Below are 20,000 nucleotides of genomic sequence, written 5' to 3' on the forward strand. Positions count from 1 at the left end.
TCTGTAAAGACGTATAAAGACGTCTTTGGAATTGAATGAGTGTTTGCCAGTTCTTTTGAAGCGAAGATGTATGGGTGAAAAAATCTTCTCCGATATCGTTTTGCACATTGAGTTTTTTGTAAGCAAAGACGTTTTTTTGTTTGTTTTTTAAACGTTCTTGATTTTTTTTTCGTGTAATGAGTCAAAAAATTATTTTTTGGGTGTCATTTGGTACATTGAATTTTTCGTAAACTGGGACTTTTGTATCCTGAGGTACCGCTGTAAGGGTAGAATGGGACCACGATAGTTTTACGAGAAAATTTATAATTGGGAAAAAATTCTATAGAATGTTTTTTTTGAAACAAGGATGTTTTTTTTTTTTGTGTTATAGGTTTAAAAAAAAAAAAAATGTTGTAAACCAGGACTTTTGTATCCCGAGCCACCGCTGTACTTGAGTATAGATTATGTTTATTGAAACAACGACATTTTTTTTTCTATTTTCTCGATTTTTTTTTCGAGTTATGGGTGAAAAATTCCTCTGGGACGTTGATTTTTTTTTTTACGAAAACTGTCATTTTCACATGTTGAAGTAAAGTTTACCATCTGTAAAAATTCGCACGAAAGTTTTTGAAGCAAAGATGTGTGAAGCAAAGGGGCCGCAGTCCTATGAAAACGACGTACACAATATCGTCCGGCGTCAAGGTCACCTCCGCGACCTCCGTGACAATTTCCATCCCTTTCCTTTCCTGTCACGCTGGCAGCAGATAATGAAAGTGTCGGCGCTCCTCCGACTGTAACCGACTTGATGAGCCTATTTTCCCGCCGTCGGATCCCATTTCCCATGATGCAACGGCGTGAACCGAGGGCTCTCGTTTGCGCGCAAATACGAGCGCGGGGCTCAAGAATGAAGCTGCGGCTTTGATGTTGTTTAACCAGCGTTGAGGAAATGTCAGTTTTGGGAAGCGAACGTACATAACGGGGACGGGAAAATTCCGATTGCGCTTTCTGCTTCGGATTTATTCGGCTAGCGATCAATGTATAATTTGCCCATGAGAGAGCAAAGAGAAAGAAGCCGGGCTCCGTAATATAATATCGACGGTAGCGCAAGGTGCAGTCTGACCTTGATGGTCTCCGTCTGCTTTTGTCGGTCGCCGTCGTCGCTCATTTGATTTGACTGAAAAATGTCTTTTAACCGCACAAAAGGCCGTCGCGGGGCCCTAGAAAATGGACTTGATGAATTGGGCCGAGGATGAAAAGGGATGCAAAGTGGCATGGGAGGAAGTGCTCGCCGTTGAAGGGAAATAATGATTACAGATGAAAGCCAATATGGAAGCTACGTCCAAAAATTGCACCCTTGACCAAAATATCTTAGATGGTGATCCGAACCATAAAAATATATTCATTGTTGCGGTTGTAATTTTTACAACACAACTGCATCATCACAATTTTCGTAAAAAATAACCAAAATGTGTTTTTACTTGGAACATATTTTGACAACTGCAAAAATGATCAGTAAAGAAAATGACTTTAACAATGAAAAGGAAATTTTAAAGCGACTAAAATCATTGCAGAGGTATATAAAAAATATCTTTCAATTTGTGGTTAAAACCCATATTTTCTTTAAAAACTCCTATTTAAATAACATAAAAAGAAGAGAAGAAGAAGTTAGGAATGACAGACGTTTTTTTTCCATTAATATCGAAGGTCTCAAAAACTAACAAAGATTTTCCAAACTCTCCAAATCCGCGTTTGCGTGTAGATTTACGTCATCACTCAACTCTATTTCCCGCCAAAGATTCCGACGCCGGTGTCGTTAAGAGACGAAAGTTCTTTCCGATTGGACAGAATTTGGCGAAACTACTGCCGCCTAGTGGTTAGGTATCCTTTTAAATAAATAAAACTGCACTATGAGGATTCGTGTAGCAGCAACGGTTTAAAATAAACAAAGCGAAAAGGACGTAATTTTTTTTACACACAGAGGGGAGAATTTTACAGTACCACGAACCACCACCAAATACCAAAACGAGACTTATTGTCATACATTTTCATCAATTCTACAGAAGCAAACGACGGCGTTAAAAACAGCGGAGAATCGCACGTAATCATTTATGCGGGCACGTATGGAAGATAGGGCATACCGTTGACATTTACCGCCCTTTTGCAAGAACTTTGTGTTGACGTGCAAGATTTTATGGATGCGAATTTGTTCCCCGAAGGACGTAGGAAGGCCCAAGGTTTTCACAGCACCACGATGAATATAAAGCACGAAATAAAACAGTAACCCTGCAATATAGACATTCTTGTCACACAGGCCGGTGAAATTTAGCCAAGATAGCGTGTCAGTCGTTTTCGACCTCGTCTTTCCATACGAGCTGCCTTCAGATCCTCCCTTCAATTGCGTCGGCGTGCGCTGGCGATTATAGATAGTTCACCTCTGCCGATAAAACGAAGGCGTTTACACCCCCGCGTCATGCGTCGCACTCAGCGAGGGGCCCATATATTCCCAACGCATAATAAGACCGCACGCGCAGAATTCACATGGAGGCTTTTTGTAAATGAACACCGCAAAGGTTAATAAAGACGTCTATTCATTAAGGACTGGCTTGATGTGAGCTGCAAACAATCACAGCATGAAAGCGGGAAGCCAGCGAGGATCCCCCCCGGCTTTTAATGAGATCGTCCGCTCCATAATTCCACATGACAGAACTGTCAGACAATTCCGGAGAGAGATAGAGTGAGACGCCGCTTTCGGAAGATCAAGATCTTTCCTCTCGTATTCTTTCAAGGGCTGGAATAAATGATGATTCCAAAGCTATGCCATGAAAAGCGTGATTATATAAACGTAATATTTCTCCCGACAGGGTTCTACATAATTGAAAAAATCAAACCAAGTCGGAAACACGTTTGAATGTGCGTGCCGATGCAGCTGACTGATCTTAATATCGAACCATATGGCTGTTTTAGGTAGCTACTAACTAGCTAACTGACTAACTAGATAGCTAGATTGTTAACTAGCTAGCTGAAGAGCTAACTAGTTAACTCGCTAGTGAGCACAGTAGCTAGTTAACTAGCTAGATAAACCGCTAGCTAGCTAATTAGGGAGACAAGATAGCAAGATAGATAGGTAAAATAGCTAGCTAGCTAGATAAATTAGCCATTCAGCAAGATAGATAGATGAAATAGTGACCTAGCAAAATAGATAGATGATAAAATAGCGAGATAGCAAGATAGATAGATAGATAAAATAGCTAGCTAGATAGATAAAATAGCTAGCTAGCAAGATAGATAGCTAGATAGGTAAAATAGCTAGCTAGCAAGATAGATAGAGAGATAAAATAGCTAGTCAGCAAGCTAGATAGATAAAATAGCGACCTAGCAAGATGGATAGATAAAATAGCCAGTCAGCAACATAGATAGATAAAATAGCGATCTAGCAAGATAGATAGATAGACTGATAAAATAGCGAGATAGCAAGATAGATAGATAGATAAAATAGCTAGATAGATAAAATAGCTAGATAGATAGATAGATAAAATAGCTAGCTAGCAAGATATATAGATAGATAGATAGGTCAAATAGCTAGCTAGCAAGATAGATAGCTAGATAGGTAAAATAGCTAGCTAGCAAGATAGATAGAGAGATAAAATAGCTAGTCAGCAAGCTAGATAGATAAAATAGCGACCTAGCAAGATGGATAGATAAAATAGCCAGTCAGCAACATAGATAGATAAAATAGCGATCTAGCAAGATAGATAGATAGACTGATAAAATAGCGAGATAGCAAGATAGATAGATAGATAAAATAGCTAGATAGATAAAATAGCTAGATAGATAGATAGATAAAATAGCTAGCTAGCAAGATATATAGATAGATAGATAGGTCAAATAGCTAGCTAGCAAGATAGATAGATAAAATAGCCAGTCAGCAATATAGATAGCTAAAATAGCGACCTAGCAAGATAGATAGATAGATTGATAAAATAGCGAGCTAGCAAGATAGATAGATAGATACTATTAGCTAGTTGCAGTCTGCGCAGTTAACAAAAGTGCTAAAGTGAAGATAAAACAGGGATTGTTACAGAGGCAGAAAACGTGTTTGAGGTGTGCGCTTTTATTTATGAAGCAGCGTCATCGTAATTGCTCTGGCGGGATGACCTGTTTTCTTGTTGTCTCTTTTGGCGACAGTATATGTGAGCAAAACAACATTCCAACCCCCCTGTGATTTACTGGCGACTAAGAAATAGAGTGCAATGTTCAGCCAGCTTCCCTTTACTTGGTTTGTCCCCCGCCGCCACCTCTTTCTAAAAGTGTGTTCACACACACTATCTCTGAGTGACCCCAACGCTCACACACACACACACCACAATGTCTGACTATATTTCATCGGGGCCAGAAAAGACAAAGGACTTATCAACCTGTCTGAAAAAGGAACAAAACCAAAAGAGAAAAGTTAAGATTCAACTCAATGAATTTCGAGTGTAGCAAATATGGATTTGTATTGTCATAGATAAGAACAGAGCTGTTGCTAAAGTCCTAAAAAAAATGATGTATTAAGTATTTGATTACCTTCGTACTTAAATACCAAAAGTAATGTATTACTTTAGTACTTAATTCATTACATATCAGCTAATTTCAGACCCACCTCTAGCCAAAAATTGAAAATAAGATCCTGGTATTGAATGTTTTGACTCTTAAATACATAAAAATATGTCTTTGGGATTGAATGAGTTCATCTCATTTGCAGTGGATTCTTTTCTAGCATTACAAATGTCATCCCTCAGCAGTTTTGTTCTGCTGTCGGCAGCTCAAGCTTGGTGTCAGCCAACAATTCTCGGGCTTTAGTCTCGCACCACTGACCCTCCAGGAAGGACCCCTGAAGAGGCCATTTTTTTTGTTTTTGTTTTTTCCCATAGGTGTTCTTTTTCTTCCTGATGCTTGTGTGTGTATATCTATCTATCTATATATATATATATATATATATATATATATATATATATATATATATATATATATATATATATATATATATATATATATATATATATATATATATATATATATATAAGGGTTTCATTTATTCATTTATGGAAGCATCTACAAGGGAATGTGAAATTAGGCTCATGTTTCTTGCTCCGGAGCTGTCAAAATGTGACGTATGATTTTCATAAAAGGCGCCCGGCAATAATAATCACGCAAGCGTTTCCTTGCGCTTTGCACAGCGGATTAGATTCACTTCATCGCAATATTGCTTTGCTGCGCTTGAAAAGAATAATAAGTGCAGTATCAATGAAAGGAAGTTCAATAAATTGCTGAGGTTATTTGATATAATTAGGCGATGCACTCGCTAGAAAATCACGAGCCGATTTGAACGCAGGATGCTGTTTTGTTTTTTTTTAACCTTCTTCGACCAGTGGCAATTGATTCCACCAATTACTCACAGCTAATTAAAAATGTTCATAATTACACCACTGATGCTTTAATGAGCTTTAATTGCGTGTTGCTGCAGGCACGTTTAGCACGGGCTATTTGGATTAGGCTTTTTGGAGTCAAATAATAATTATTTTAATAATATACAATTACAGAGGGAAATAGAGAGTCAGTTTCGCCCATCAGACATAATATTAGGTACTTTGCAGAGAAAATGTTTTATTTATTAATTGATTTTCAAGGAAAATATGGAATAAAAATAGTTGAAAAAATAGAATTGACAAGAAATGAATAAAGAAGAACAGTAACAAGAAAGTATCAAGAATAAAGTTAAAATATTACTGTTAAAAGACAAACATTTGAGGATGTACAGTTGTCATTTTATGAAAATCATATTCAAAATGACAAAGTAATAAAGTGATTTTTTTTCAAATAAAAAAATTACAAATTATTCAAATAAAAAAATTATAAATTATTCATGTGGGAAATTGAAAAGGAGATTTTTTTTAGTAAATGAAGTAAAAACTTACTCACTTCAAAGGTGATTTAAAAATATAATAAATAAATACAATAATATATAAATATAAACAAATATGAAATTTGAATTCACCACCAATATATGTATATAATATATAACATATATACATATTTCATCCTCAGTGTGTGTGTGTAAAAAAAATAATTTAAAAATTCGACACTATATATATATATATATATATATATATATATATATATATATATAGAGTGTATATACACACACACATACATACATATATTGCACATATGTATTTGACATTAATTTTGAATTTATACATTCAAAAAAAATCTACCTTGAAACTGAAGACATTATTTACTCTATTTAAAAAAATATTTCTTATCTTTAAATTTTCGCATAAATAGTAAATTAAATATCTAAAATACAATATTATTATTTTCTTGGAATGACAACTTTAAGTCCATAAATGTCAAGCCTTTAACTTTATTGTTGTAAATTATTCCTATAGCAGCGCGTATTAGCCGCTTAAGCTAGCTGGATGATCATCACGCGCATTTGACTACGCTCCTTCGCGGGATGTTCCCATAATGGCCGCAATTACACGAGGCGAACTTGCCATGGAATACGCGGGCTACGTCTCCTTGTCCTGAGTAAATATAATTGGTCCCTCTGTGCTCCAGCCCTCAATATGCCGTCGCCATGGCAACAAGAAGCAGGAACCTCCGATTTGACTTGAGCAAACACGCTTCAATTAAAGCGGGGCCCGCTGTCCGCCCTCTTCGTCAAAACGCCGAAACAACAATCTTTCTCTCCCGCTTTCTTTTATCGTCCGCAAATACGCGGGGCGGCATTCAACAACCACAAAAAAAAAAAAAAAAACCAGACAATGCGGATGTGGACGTCAACGTTAGACTCAAACTCTTTGAAAGATGCTGAAGAAAAAACAAAAGAAATATCTCTTTCTGTGGTTTCCATCGCAAACAAGATGGAAATCCAAATGAGACCTAATTATCATCAGCAATAAAAGAAGATGATTATGCTTTATGTATCACAGTTGATTTCACATTTGTACCAAGCCTGGAATCCATTTTTTTTTTTCCTCGCACTCATCCTCATTCTGTTCCACATAAATGAACCTGCTTTGGAATGAAATGCCTTCAAATTAAAGTCGGTTCAATTCAATCACATCTCATACTGGAGCCCAGTAAAAAAAAAGTATTTGACGTCAAAAGCCGTCAATGGCACTGAATGAGTTAATTTCTCGACACAAGGCATTCTGTGATCCCAATTGTTACAGTATTTTCTGGACTATAAGGCGCACCGGTATATAAGCCGCAGCAGCAAAATATGAGCAAAAAATTGATTTTTGTCACTGATAAGCCGCACTGGACTATAAACTGCTGCTAATAACATCAGATCTTCACGCAAAAAGATGATATATGAAGTTTTTCATTTTTTTTAGTTATTTTTTTTTTTTTTTTGTAATTATCTGCCAACGACAACATCCTCTCTTCAACGGGCTGAACATGCCTGCATGCTTAGTCCCGACATATTTATACAAAATGGATGGATATCTTAGTTAACTAGCAGTTCAAAATTGAAAACAATACTTCAATCTTTTTTTGTCTGTTTGAAGTTTGTAAACATAATAACACATTCTACATCATTCATATACAATCATAAACACATGAATAAAATTACATATACTGTGTACTGTATATTAAATTTACACATCACTAATTTATCCCAAATTTTATACATTCTCTTATTAAATGTAAACATATATATTTTTTGAATAATATATTGTTTGAACTCTTTTTGAGCACAGCCATTTATTCACATCTTCTCAGTTCTATATGAGAGTTGTTCCATAAATCGACACCTCGAATAGATACACACATTTTCTTGCTGGTGGCTAACAAAAAAAAACAAACAAACAAATAAAAACGTACACAGATAAGCCGCACTGGACTATAAGACGCAGGGCTCAAAACATTTTCTTGCTGGTGGCTAACAAAAAAAAACAAAAAAAACAAAGAAAAACACACACAGATAAGCCGCACTGGACTATAAGCCGCACTGGACTATAAGCCGCAGGGCTCAAAACATTCTCTTGCTGGTGGCTAACACAAAAAAAAACAAACAAACAAAAAACACACACACACACACACACACACACAGATAAGCCGCACTGGACTGTAAGCCGCAGGGCTCAAAACATTTTCTTGCTGGTGGCTAACAAAAAAAAACAAACAAAGAAAAACACAGATAAGCCACACTGGACTATAAGCCGCAGGGCTCAAAACATTTTCTTGCTGGTGGCTAACACAAAAAAAACAAACAAACAAAAAAACACACACACATAAGCCGCACTGGACTATAAGCCGCAGGGCTCAAAAAGATTTTCTTGCTGGTGGCTAACAAAAAAACAAACAAACAAACAAAAACACACACAGATAAGCTGCACAAGACTATAAGCCGCAGGGCTCAAAACATTTTCTTGCTGGTGGCTAACAAAAAAAAACAAACAAACAAAGAAAAACACACAGATAAGCCGCACTGGACTATAAGCCGCAGGGCTCAAAACATTTTCTTGCTGGTGGCTAACAAAAAAAAACAAACAAACAAAGAAAAACACAGATAAGCCACACTGGACTATAAGCCGCAGGGCTCAAAACATTCTCTTGCTGGTGGCTAACACAAAAAAAACAAACAAACAAAAAACACACACACACACACACACAGATAAGCCGCACTGGACTATAAGCTGCAGGGCTCAAAACATTTTCTTGCTGGTGGCTAACACAAAAAAAAAAAAAACACACACACACACACACACACAGATAAGCCACACTGGACTATAAGCCGCAGGGCTCATAAACATTTTCTTGCTGGTGGCTAACAAAAAAAACAAACAAACAAAGAAAAACACACACAGATAAGCCGCACTGGACTATAAGCCGCAGGGCTCAAAACATTTTCTTGCTGGTGGCTAACACAAAAAAAAAAACAAACAAAGAAAAACACACACAGATAAGCCGCACTGGACTATAAGCCGCAGGGCTCAAAACATTTTCTTGCTGGTGGCTAACACAAAAAAAAAAAAAACAAAAACACACACGCAGATAAGCCGCACTGGACTATAAGCCGCAGGGCTCAAAAGATTTTCTTGCTGGTGGCTAACAAAAAAAAAACAAACAAACAAAAACACACACAGATAAGCTGCACTAGACTATAAGCCGCAGGGCTCAAAACATTTTCTTGCTGGTGGCTAACAAAAAAAAAAAAAACAAACAAAGAAAAAACACACAGATAAGCCGCAATGGACTATAAGCCGCAGGGCTCAAAACATTTTCTTGCTGGTGGCTAACACAAAAAAAAACAAACAAACAAAAACACACACACAGATAAGCCACACTAGACTATAAGCCGCAGGGGCTCAAAACATGAGGAAAAAGTCGCGGCTTATAGTCCGAAATATATGGTAATTATTTTTTATATGACTCTATTTCCAGCTGAGCTGTCCCTTGTGAGGAATCGGGACCTCACCATGGGTATTTTCATATTACTGACACGATCCGGTCGGGCCCCATTCCAAATTTCCAGAATTTGTAAGCAACGATATGAATGTTGATCCTTTGACTGTGCAAATGAAATCCTTGTTTTTGAAAGTTGCCTGCTTAACGGGCGTCGGCGGACGCGCTTTTGCCAGCGCTATGAAAACATCCTTAATCTCAGCGCTCCCGCGAGCATTCAGGCCTGAACGCGGCGGCGGCGGCGGCGGCGGCGCGGAAAGGAACAATCTGTCTGCCTTTTGATTCGGCTCGCGGCGTCATCTCCGTCGCCATCGCCGACACTCCTCTTTCTCTCTTGTGTGATCTCCCTAATTGATATTCATGAATGCCGCTCAGACTTCTAAATGGAGCATAGCCGAAAAACAAGGGCGAGACGCCGGCGCCGGACCATTTTTCATGCCTCTAATTACCTGCTCCGTTGTCCTCCGTTTGTGTATTTGCGTGACGAGACAAATCCTAATCAATGTCCTCTTACGTGTAAGATTACTCTTCGTCTGACAAAGACTGTTTGAAAAAGACGGTTACCGTATTTTCCGAATTATTGAGGCTCACCCAAAAGCCTTCAATGTTCTCAAAAATTGACGAAAATCCGGTGCGCCTTATACAGCGAGTTTTCGTTTTGGTTGTATGAAAAATAGTTAATTGACGAGTTAGAAGTTCATTTCATCATATTATTTCAATAAATTGATGGCTTAGTAGTTTTGAAATCTGAAGTAAAGCATAACAGTTTGTTGGTTTATTGTTGAGGTTACTGAAAATAAAAAAAAATAAAAACCGGCAAAATCTCAACTTTATTATTTATTATATATGACAAGGTCAAATTGCGGAAGGGTCACGGCAATTTACATGATTTGCTTTTGCGGGCCACACAAAATGACGTGGCGGGCCAGATTCGGCCCCCGGGCCTAGAGTTTGAAACCGTGACTTAAACGTTTTTTTAATGTAATCAAGAGGTATTTTTTCCCATTCTTCAGATAGTACTTTCCACAGATCATATTTATTCTTACTTTCTGATTAAATAAACTTTGACTGACTTATCTGATTGTGTTGTTGACATTCCCTTTAGCACAGCTCCATCTAGTGGATGCATAATGCAACCCCAGCCGCTGCCGTAGCTTCTATTCTATGCACTTTATGTCCAAAAACTGGTACTGCAATTTTTGTGTTTGGCTGTCTAAAAATAGCTGATACCAAATGAATTAAGTACCAAAGTAATCAACTACTTTAATTTTAGTGACTTGAAGTAATGACTTACATTATCATTAATGTAATCATTTACTTTAAGTATTTTAGTATAGGTAATTAAGTACTAAAGTAAGCGATTATTTTAGATACGAAATAATGTTTAGTGCAGCTCCATCTAGTGGATGAATAACGCAACCCCTGCCCTTACTGTAGCTTCTATTCTATGTGCCTTATAATGTCATATATAGGAAAACGGTTTGAAAATAGGCCATTCATTGAATGTGCGCCTTATAATACTGTGCGCCTTATAGTGCGAAAAATACGTTAGCCGGGTTAGCTGTCATCCAATCAGAGGCAGCTATGATCTGATTGACAGATGCCAATCAATGATTTGATCGATCGATGATCGTATGAAGGGACAACAAAACTTTTTGTCTCATGAATGGGCTAAAATAGCTGTTACTAAATTACTTACTGCTAAAGTCATCATTTATTTGACCAAATTGAAACAAGTATTTTACAAAAGCACTCAAGTAATAAATGTTAACTAATTAAGTACCTAAAATTGTATTTTTTTGCTAGTGGGTTCTCTCAGATTAACCCCTTGTTAACTCATCCATCCACTTGAATAAAACAACGCGGATGGCGATGGAAGCAAAAAAAACAACAAACAAGCCTATTTTGTAGCAGTCACCCGCCTGCAATCCTTTTTTTCTTCGAAATTAACACTTCTCTGCATGTGTGGAAATGATGCATATTTTTAGCCTCTGGTGTGACATTTCCATGCACACGCGCGCACACGTTTATGTAAATGTGGCAAACTCTGTGACAGAGCGTGAGGCCGTAGATTTTTTTTTTATTTTTTTTTTCTGAGGGATCAAGTGTGATTAATGGCCCCAATCATGAGGCAGCGGTGTTCCTCTTGGCCCTGTTTGTGACTTTGATTAACGCGGCGATGCACCTCCGTGTATCCGCCATCTTAACAGCCCTTCAATCACATTTAATGGCCGGGGCACCCCGATGTTTGGGGTTGATGGACAGCCGCGCAGATTTTTCTTTCTATGGCGTTACATAAAGGTCAAAAGTTTTATTCTTGGAAAAAACTAAATTACACTGAAAATTTGCGGTAATCTTGAATTTTGGAAAATATAAATGCATTCAAAAAACATTTCTGTGCAGAGGTGAAACCATTTATATACATATATATATATATATATATATATATATATATATATATATATATATATATAATATTTGAGGTCTTCTGTTTAATTTTTTTGTGGTGGCTCACAAATTGCAAATCAGTAAAACAAACTAAACAAACAAGCAGGAAAAAAACAAAAGAAAAACACAACAGCAAATCAAAGATCGCAAACAATAAAATAAAGAAAGGAAAAATAACCTTAAAAAACAACAAAAAACACATTATCAAAAGAAACAAGTGCAAATCATAACCAACAACCAAAAACAATCTCAAACAGAAAAGAAATCAAAGAGGAAACAGAAGCGCAAATTCAAAAATCACAAAAGAAAATTCCAAACATATTACCAAACTGTAAATAAAAATAAATCACTAACAAAAGAAAATCAAAAACAAAAAAGACATTTCCAAACACAAAAACAAGTCAGCAATCACAAACAAAAGAAAATCAAAAACAACAACAAAAAGACACTTCCAGAGATGAAAAACAACTGCAAAATAAAAATCACAAAAGAAAATCCTAAACAGAATTTTTTTTTTTACAAAAGACGGAACACAACTGCAAAATTAAAAAGCCCCTTAAAAATATGTGTAGCCAAAAATGCCTCACTATATATGGTCATTAAAACAAAACAAACAAAAATTCTGTTTTTAGAACCTTACTGTACATAGTTGTTTTTTTTTTCTGAGGAAAAATACGTTAGTATACATGGACATTTTTAAGTCACCTTACTACTTGAATTTCAAAAGATAATACAGATAAAAACTAAAAAAAATAAAAAAAATACCTTGAATATCAAAATATGTATAAGTGAAACGTGAAAATAATCCAAAACAATACATTGTTACATTTTCCAAACTTCAACAACAACTTGTATTTTTTTTCCAAGTACCAAACTTTTGACCCTTGCGTATCTCCACATACTTCCTGAGTCACCCTTTAGTCGAAACCTAGTCGACCGAGACCTGGGAAGGTCACAAGAATCTTGGAAACTAACCTGGCTAACATTTTGACCCTTTTTGATTGAGTCGGCCCAGATCCGGTGGGCCAGTACGTTTGCTTTTGTTCAAAAACAAAAACGACCACTGGATGGCGCCATTGCACATGCAAACAACGATGAGAACTCTGCTGGGTTTGCATGACCTGCCCTCTGTCGATTACATTTTCGCTTTTTTCCTTTTTTTTGTGTGTGAAAATGCCAGTAGTATATTATTATTGTTATTATCAATATAATTTTATTTATTGTCGATTATTTGGAAGGAACGCTTAATGTATGTTTACTATCTCTGGCATAAAGCATACGCCGGGGAGGGAGGAAACAGATGGCTGTGACTAAGTCATTGTTTCTATGACAACATCAATGTTGACACCACGGGGAGGTGGCTTGGCCATTGTTCATCATTCGTAAGAGCGTTATGGATGTCAATTAAATCCGCAACAGTAAATGCGGGAAACATAAATGATAAAGTAGTTATTGTTTTTTTTTAATTTCCTTTGAAACTTTCCACTCTTGAATATTCGGTGGACCCCCGCCATTCGAAATTAATCCGTTCCGGGGTTGAAATCGTAAGGCAAAATCGTCGTTAATTAGCTAATGCGTGCAAAAACATCTAAATTGTATATACATATAAAAAAAAATGCTAACAAAATAGTACAGTAAGTGCTACTTATATACATGTATACAATTAAATAACATCAACAATGAAATATATATGTAGGAAAAATGATCCATCGTCACCAGGCTCGCGGGTGCAAGAGACTATGCCAGCAGAGTAGTAAAGAAAAGGGGTCAAAAACAGGCGTTTTACCGACATTAAAATGCAAAACTGCGACATTATTCAGCTCTCACCAACACCTGTTCCTCCAATCAAATCAGTCCCCGTAGGAACGGAGTATCCATAACAATAGTTCCACCTACGGGTGATTTATTTATTACTGACGTTAATTGCCTGGCTGCGTGCTCTCAAACGCGCATTTTCGCCACTTTGGTATTTTCTAGACTAACACGTTGTAATTAATAAATGAAATATTGATATTTACTTGGCCCACTGGAAAATCATGGAAGTCAATCTTTCAATGGCCGCACCCATATTTATGTAGACATAGCACACAAATGTTAAATGGACCTCTAGAAGTTTTCTTTTCCAAAAACGCATGGCACGAAAAGAATAAAAAAAAAAAAAATCTGAAATTTTTGTTTGAAGGTTTTATACGAATAATCATAGTTAAGAACTAATAATAATACTATGATTTGATTGGTCCGCCCCACTTGGGAGTAGAAGCTGAAATGAGATCGACACCCTTGATTTAGTGACTTCATGTTCCAATTACTTTGCTCTTAATTTGAAAAGTAACACATACTTTTTCTGTCCCAGCATTAAAAAGCATTACGATTTGCTGGTAACTGCAGAAACAGTGAAACTCTCATGTACCCCCCCCCCCCCCCCCCCCAACATGAGAACCGCTATCATATAACATGTATCAGCTTGACGAATGGCTTGTATCGCTGAGATTCGTAGTACTGCAACAAAACTGGCTACGCGACAAATAAATGTCATATTGCGCCTGCTGCATTTACTCAGACAAAGCTTTGAAATGTACAGCACACGTAACGATCCGCGTTGCGTGCATGCCAAACGCCAAAGCAGATTTCTCCGAAGAGTTTATCGGCGCGCTTCTGGCGGGGATGAAACGAAGCATCTGATCTTTCTCTCGCGGCCGTTTGGGGAAGGGGGACGTACTCACAGGATTGCGATGAGTCGGCAGAGATCTTATTAGCAAAGTCAGAGTGTGTTATTCCAAGAGCTGGAGGATGCTTGCGTGGCTCCATCTGATTAAACTATTATTCAATCTCCTTCAGTCAGCTTTGAATGTTTGACAACCCGAGTGCGGGTGCAGCAACAAAACGTGTGTTTTGTTTTGACGCTTACACACATGCAAGAAAAATATTGGGATTAGGTCCAGGGTGAGGTCCAATATAGAAACTTTACTGTAAAATAAAACAAACTGTAAACATCTGTAACATCAGACATGTACGCACTTTTTTTTTCAAACTGCCTGGTTACAGCAACAGCATTCTTTCAACACAGATTGAACATACCTGCACATTTAGAAATAAGAGCAGCACCAACATATATTTCAACATAATACCAACAAACTCAGATTGTTGGAATACTGTGCCAACACAACAGTAATACGCCTGAATTAATTTGGCGCTATCGTCCTCTACACACTTTAAAACCTGGGGAAAAAAATACAGTATTATCACTTTTTGGTGGATCCAAAAAGTGGTTGATGGTTGAAACTTTTTTAAGAGCTAATGATTCTCAAACGAGGGTTTAAGTACCTATGTGCAGACTTCAAGGGGGTACCTTATTTTTGGCACTATAAGTCGCACAAAAGCCTTCAATTTTCTCCAAAGCTGACAATGTGCCTTAAAATCCGGTGCACCTTATACAGTATATGAATCGCGAGTTTCGATTTTTGGGAGACAAAAAAATAAAATAACATAATCACCATGTAAGTTCTTCAATTTTTACCTCTGCATTTCTGTTATAAATATAGTATTTACTATTGAATTTTTTATAACACCTTGTTTGTGTTATATGCTCCGATTTTGAAGTAATTTATATGGGGACAAGGGGCAAAAAACACAAATTTTTGTAAAAGAAATTGCACTTTGGTGAAAGAAATCTAGAAAAAGTTCTTAAATCAACTTGATTTAAACTTGAATATAATTAAATCACAATTACATTTTTTTAGACTTGATTTGTCTTGGCATTGATCAAAACAGTCTTTTAATCAAAAGGTGTTTTCCCATTCTTTAGATAGTACTTTCCAAAAATTATTTTTATTCTTAATTTCTGATTTCTTATAAGTAAAGTTTGACTGACTTATTTGATTGTTTTGTTGGCATTCCCTTCAGCGCAGCTCCATCTAGTGGATGCAAAATACAACCCAACTGTAGCTTCTATCCTATGCGCCTCATAATGCGGTGCAACTTATATATCAAAACAGTTTTAAAACAGGCACACTTACTGAAGGTGCGCCTTAATAGTGTGGAAAACATTGTGAGATTTTAACAGGGTTTCTGCAGGTATCAGCAAATCTATTTTGTGTTTTAACACCATGAATTTACTGGTAAAAAAAAAATACTGCAAAATACAACTCCAAATGTTATCGGTAATCCCAACCACGAATCTTCATTTTGTTATCACTTTGTTTACCAAGTGATGCTACAAAAACATCGGTGTGTGCAACAGGATCATATACGCAAAACTACATAAAAACACAGTCAAGATCTATCTATAGGTTTCCTATATTCCAGGTGTCTGGAGTAAAAACTATCCCAGGATAGTTGTTGGAATACTGTGCCAACACAACAGTAATACGCCTGAATTAATTTGGGGCTATCGTCTTCTACACACTTTAAAACCTGGGAAAAAAATTACAGTATTATCACTTTTTGGTGGATCCAAAAAGTGGTTGATGGTTGAAGCTGTGATAGCTGTCTTGTCAAATCACTTTCATCACGTAACAAACAAACCGCTGTGTTTGACCCATCGATACGTAGCGTCACTCAATATCACTGACCTGAATTTACGTCTGTTTTCCAGTGCCAACCGTATCAATACACATTTCATTACGGATGACGCCCACAGACGGGAGCTGTTGATCATCTGCGCAGAGAAAAAAAAAAACAATTGACAGCATGTGAAAGTAGGTTCACGGGCGTGAAATCGTCAACCAGACTCCCAACGGCTTTGTGTTCTCATTGGTTAATCTGCTGGACAAGTAAAAGCGTGTCACACTGCGAGTGTCCCGCACAGGATAATTAGGACGGACAGCTGAGAGAACCGAAAACCGTCTGTCATGGTTCACTTGTGTGTGTCCATATCAGACGACGGTGTCAGACTCGAGTCTATAAAAAAACTATCGCCCAAGCCAGCGAGAAGAAGGGTTAAAAAACGCGGCATGTCTACTTTGGAACGACAACCCAGATCCAGGACGGCGTCGTCTCGAAAGGATCGCGGCTCTTGTTCGTCTACCGCATCGTGCCCCGTTTTCTCCGGCCCGTATAGCGACCACGAAGAAGACCCACCGCTGCGTCGTCAGTCATCTCCGTTAATTAAAGGACCTCTCTCAAGTCTTCAGTACGTCTCCAAACCGAGCCGTAAAAGATACTCGGATTCCCTCGCCTCCCTCCAGGGATCGTTACCGAGCCTGCAAGGACCTCTTCCGAACTTTAGTTTCACCTTACCGAGACTGAAGGGATCTCTGTCGCTTTTGAGGAGGAGATCGCTGAGCAGCCTCGACAACTCCAGTCCAGGTCCAAGCGAACGGAGTACCAGCCCCGGTCTACAAAGCGGCATCGGGAGTTCCAGTGACGATGACGGAAGTTGGGACACTAACAGTTGGAGCTCAGGAGCTACTTGCCTGCTTCGGGAATCTTCACAGCAAGGCGACACGGAGAAATCGGATGAAACGATCTGCGACACCGAACAGGCGTCGGCGAATGCAGCGGTGGAGCCTGAAATCATTTACCAAAATCTAATCTTTACACGTCCCGCCCCGAAAACGGAAGGTCAGGGTGACTTGGAGAAGACCAACGTAGTTCGGGGGAAAAATACCAAGACACAAAGCCCTGAAACATCTTCTCCGAAAAAGGAGACCTTGGCAGTCTCAAAACCTCGTGAAGCAAAAAAGAAAGAGGACAGGCGCAAGTTTTCGCAGTTCCTCAACGAGGTGACGGGCAGGGTACTGAAATCCAACAGCGGCCCTTCACAACAACAATCCACCTTGCGACACCGCTACTCATCTCCTCCTCCGTCGACCCAATCTCAACCCCCGCCGGCGTCGATTCACCCGACCCCGGCAAACCTACCGACGCCTCCGAGCTTATGGTGCAGCCCGACCAGCTCCAACCTCCAGACCATCAACGAAAATGACTCCAAGGACATCACAAGCTCCATCCAAGAGTGGAGCAAGACATTACCTAGCTGTAAGGTCTTAGAACCGGCAGACATCTTGAGGAAAATAAAAGGGGAGGGTCCCTCATACCGAGAACATGGCGGCATGGAACTTTGTACAAAGATACAGTCGCAGGCCTCCACCGGGAGGCTTTATCTGGAGACGGACATTGACAGAGTGAGGCAACTTGATGAACTCATGGCTAATGGTAGCCTGATAAAAGAGAATAATGAGAAGCACCTAGAAAAGGCGCAGGAGAGAAGCAGAGAGAGACAGGAAAGAAGTCCTTGGGAGAGGAATGGAGTCTTGACGGCGGAGAAAAAAAAGGAGACGGACCTCAAGCAAGTCATGCGGAACAGTTACGAACCCAAGTGGGCCTCGAGTGGGAGGAGTAACCCGTGCCCGGTTTTCAATTGGCCGGAGGGGTTTCCAAGAATGTCCTACAGGTCCATCTCATTGCCCAGAGCAGGTAACATCACGGTGAGTAGACTACCTTTTTTCCACACGTCCATCCTAAAAAGGATCCGTGAGATCCACAGACATTATACGTCAAAATTTGAAGGATGAAGATGGGAAAATTGTGCAAAACTATGAAGTTTTTTCTTTACTGACTATCTCAGTTCGTTACTTCCTGTGACACACACGCGTGCGCTGATTCACTAGCCAATCAGAGAGATCAAATACCATGACGATCCAATGCTGATTCAAAATGCTGAATCCACTGAAAGCGACACCCGAACGCCCCGCCAATGGCTGCGACGTGCCAACTTTCTTAACTAATCAAACGGTGCATACCGACGCCGAATTCCCACCTCGGATTGGCGTACCTTCACAGCCCTATTCTGCGATTGTGATTGTGGAATATGAATTAAGTAGCAAAAACTAATTGTTTTCATCCCTCTCGAAGTGCGGCCATTTTGCCACTTGTCAACTAAAAATAAAATTACGGGTGCTCAGGAAACAACCAATCACAGCTCAGCTTGCGAATGTCACAAGTGTCGTGACGGAAACAGGGTTAGGGGTTAGGGTTTGAGTTTTGGTGGAAATGTGTATATATATATATATATATATATATATATATATATATATATATATATATATATATATATATATATATATATATATTTTTTTTTTTTTTGTGTTTTAACTGAACTTGTCGATTGGCATTCACACATTGGCATGCGGGGTTGTTTGTGAAAGGGCCCCGGTAAAGGTCTCATTTTAATTCCCATTTAAATGCATTCGCGTTTTTCTTTTGCTAGCCTCTGAGCTTTCTGCCGGTGCGGAGATGAACAATGAGGGACAAGTGGCACGCGATATTAAAAATACATCCGACCTTTGCTGCAAATTTGCCTCAAGCTTGAAGTTGTATTTACTGACAAAGAAATAAGATATATATTTCACACAAGTTTCTCTATGTGCTGCCTGTGTGGAAGTAGAGACTACCTTTTCTCTTTATTTTTTTTTGTTTGGGCACAGAACAAGATATACTTACTAACCCTTAACATACATATTAAATAAAATATGTATAACTTTAGACTATCCTCTACCAGAGCAGTGAGTAAAAATGGTCAATGCAAGGCTGGGAAAAAATGTCGACCAAGTCGGGTAAGTCGACTTTAAAATATAGGTTTACTAGTGGAAAAAGCTTTACTGCATTAGTAATTTGGGGGTGAGCACATATGCAAAGACCACCTTGACACCTAAGATTCTACTGCTTGTCCTGGTGCACCACCTAGTGGTAAAATGGATGATGTTATAAATGTTATAAATGCTTAAAAGCATTTATTGACATAGAGGTTGGTGGGATTTCATCAAAGACAAGATGAGCTCATAGATTTAACTACTGTAACTACTGTATAGTGGTTCGGGTTGAGGTCTTAAAATTTTAACTCTTATAGTGCCATGGATGAAAATTCTCATCCTCTGAGAATTCTCATTCTCAGAAATAACATTAATAAAAATATTCTTGTCAAATATGTTTTTTTATGGAGTGTAGCTGACACCCTTCACTAATGCTTACCAAATATAACCCAACTGAGAACTGTAGTGATAACTGTGACCACTGGATGGCAGCGTTTCCACACATACAACACAGATATTACCTACATGCAATTTAAAGTAAGGAATGGAAGTCAATTTTTCATAAGTTATACACAACTGAGG

At 38.3% G+C, this 20,000-nt stretch overlaps 2 protein-coding genes across 2 annotated transcripts in view; one reads left to right on the forward strand and one right to left on the reverse strand.

Moving 5' to 3' along the window:
* dlk1 (delta like non-canonical Notch ligand 1) overlaps positions 1–18,509 on the reverse strand; it is a 40,605-nt gene extending 22,096 nt beyond the window's left edge. The window contains exons 1-2 of the mRNA XM_088432688.1: positions 17,125–18,509; positions 16,458–16,543 (exon numbers count right to left, since the gene is read on the reverse strand). The gene's annotated coding sequence lies outside the window, so the exon portion shown is untranslated. The remainder of the gene's footprint in view (positions 1–16,457; positions 16,544–17,124) is intronic.
* Positions 16,611–20,000, forward strand: part of begain (brain enriched guanylate kinase associated) — a 49,161-nt gene continuing 45,771 nt past the window's right edge. Inside the window, exon 1 of the mRNA XM_088432689.1 lies at positions 16,611–18,314. Within this exon, the coding sequence (XP_088288815.1) occupies positions 16,737–18,314 (1,578 nt within the window). The 5' untranslated portion in view covers positions 16,611–16,736. The remainder of the gene's footprint in view (positions 18,315–20,000) is intronic.

Source organism: Hippichthys cyanospilos, chromosome 14 (assembly GCF_059441005.1).
Source record: "Hippichthys cyanospilos isolate Australia breed blue-spotted pipefish chromosome 14, RoL_Hcya_1.0, whole genome shotgun sequence".
In the NCBI taxonomy this organism is placed as follows: Eukaryota; Metazoa; Chordata; class Actinopteri; order Syngnathiformes; family Syngnathidae; genus Hippichthys; species Hippichthys cyanospilos.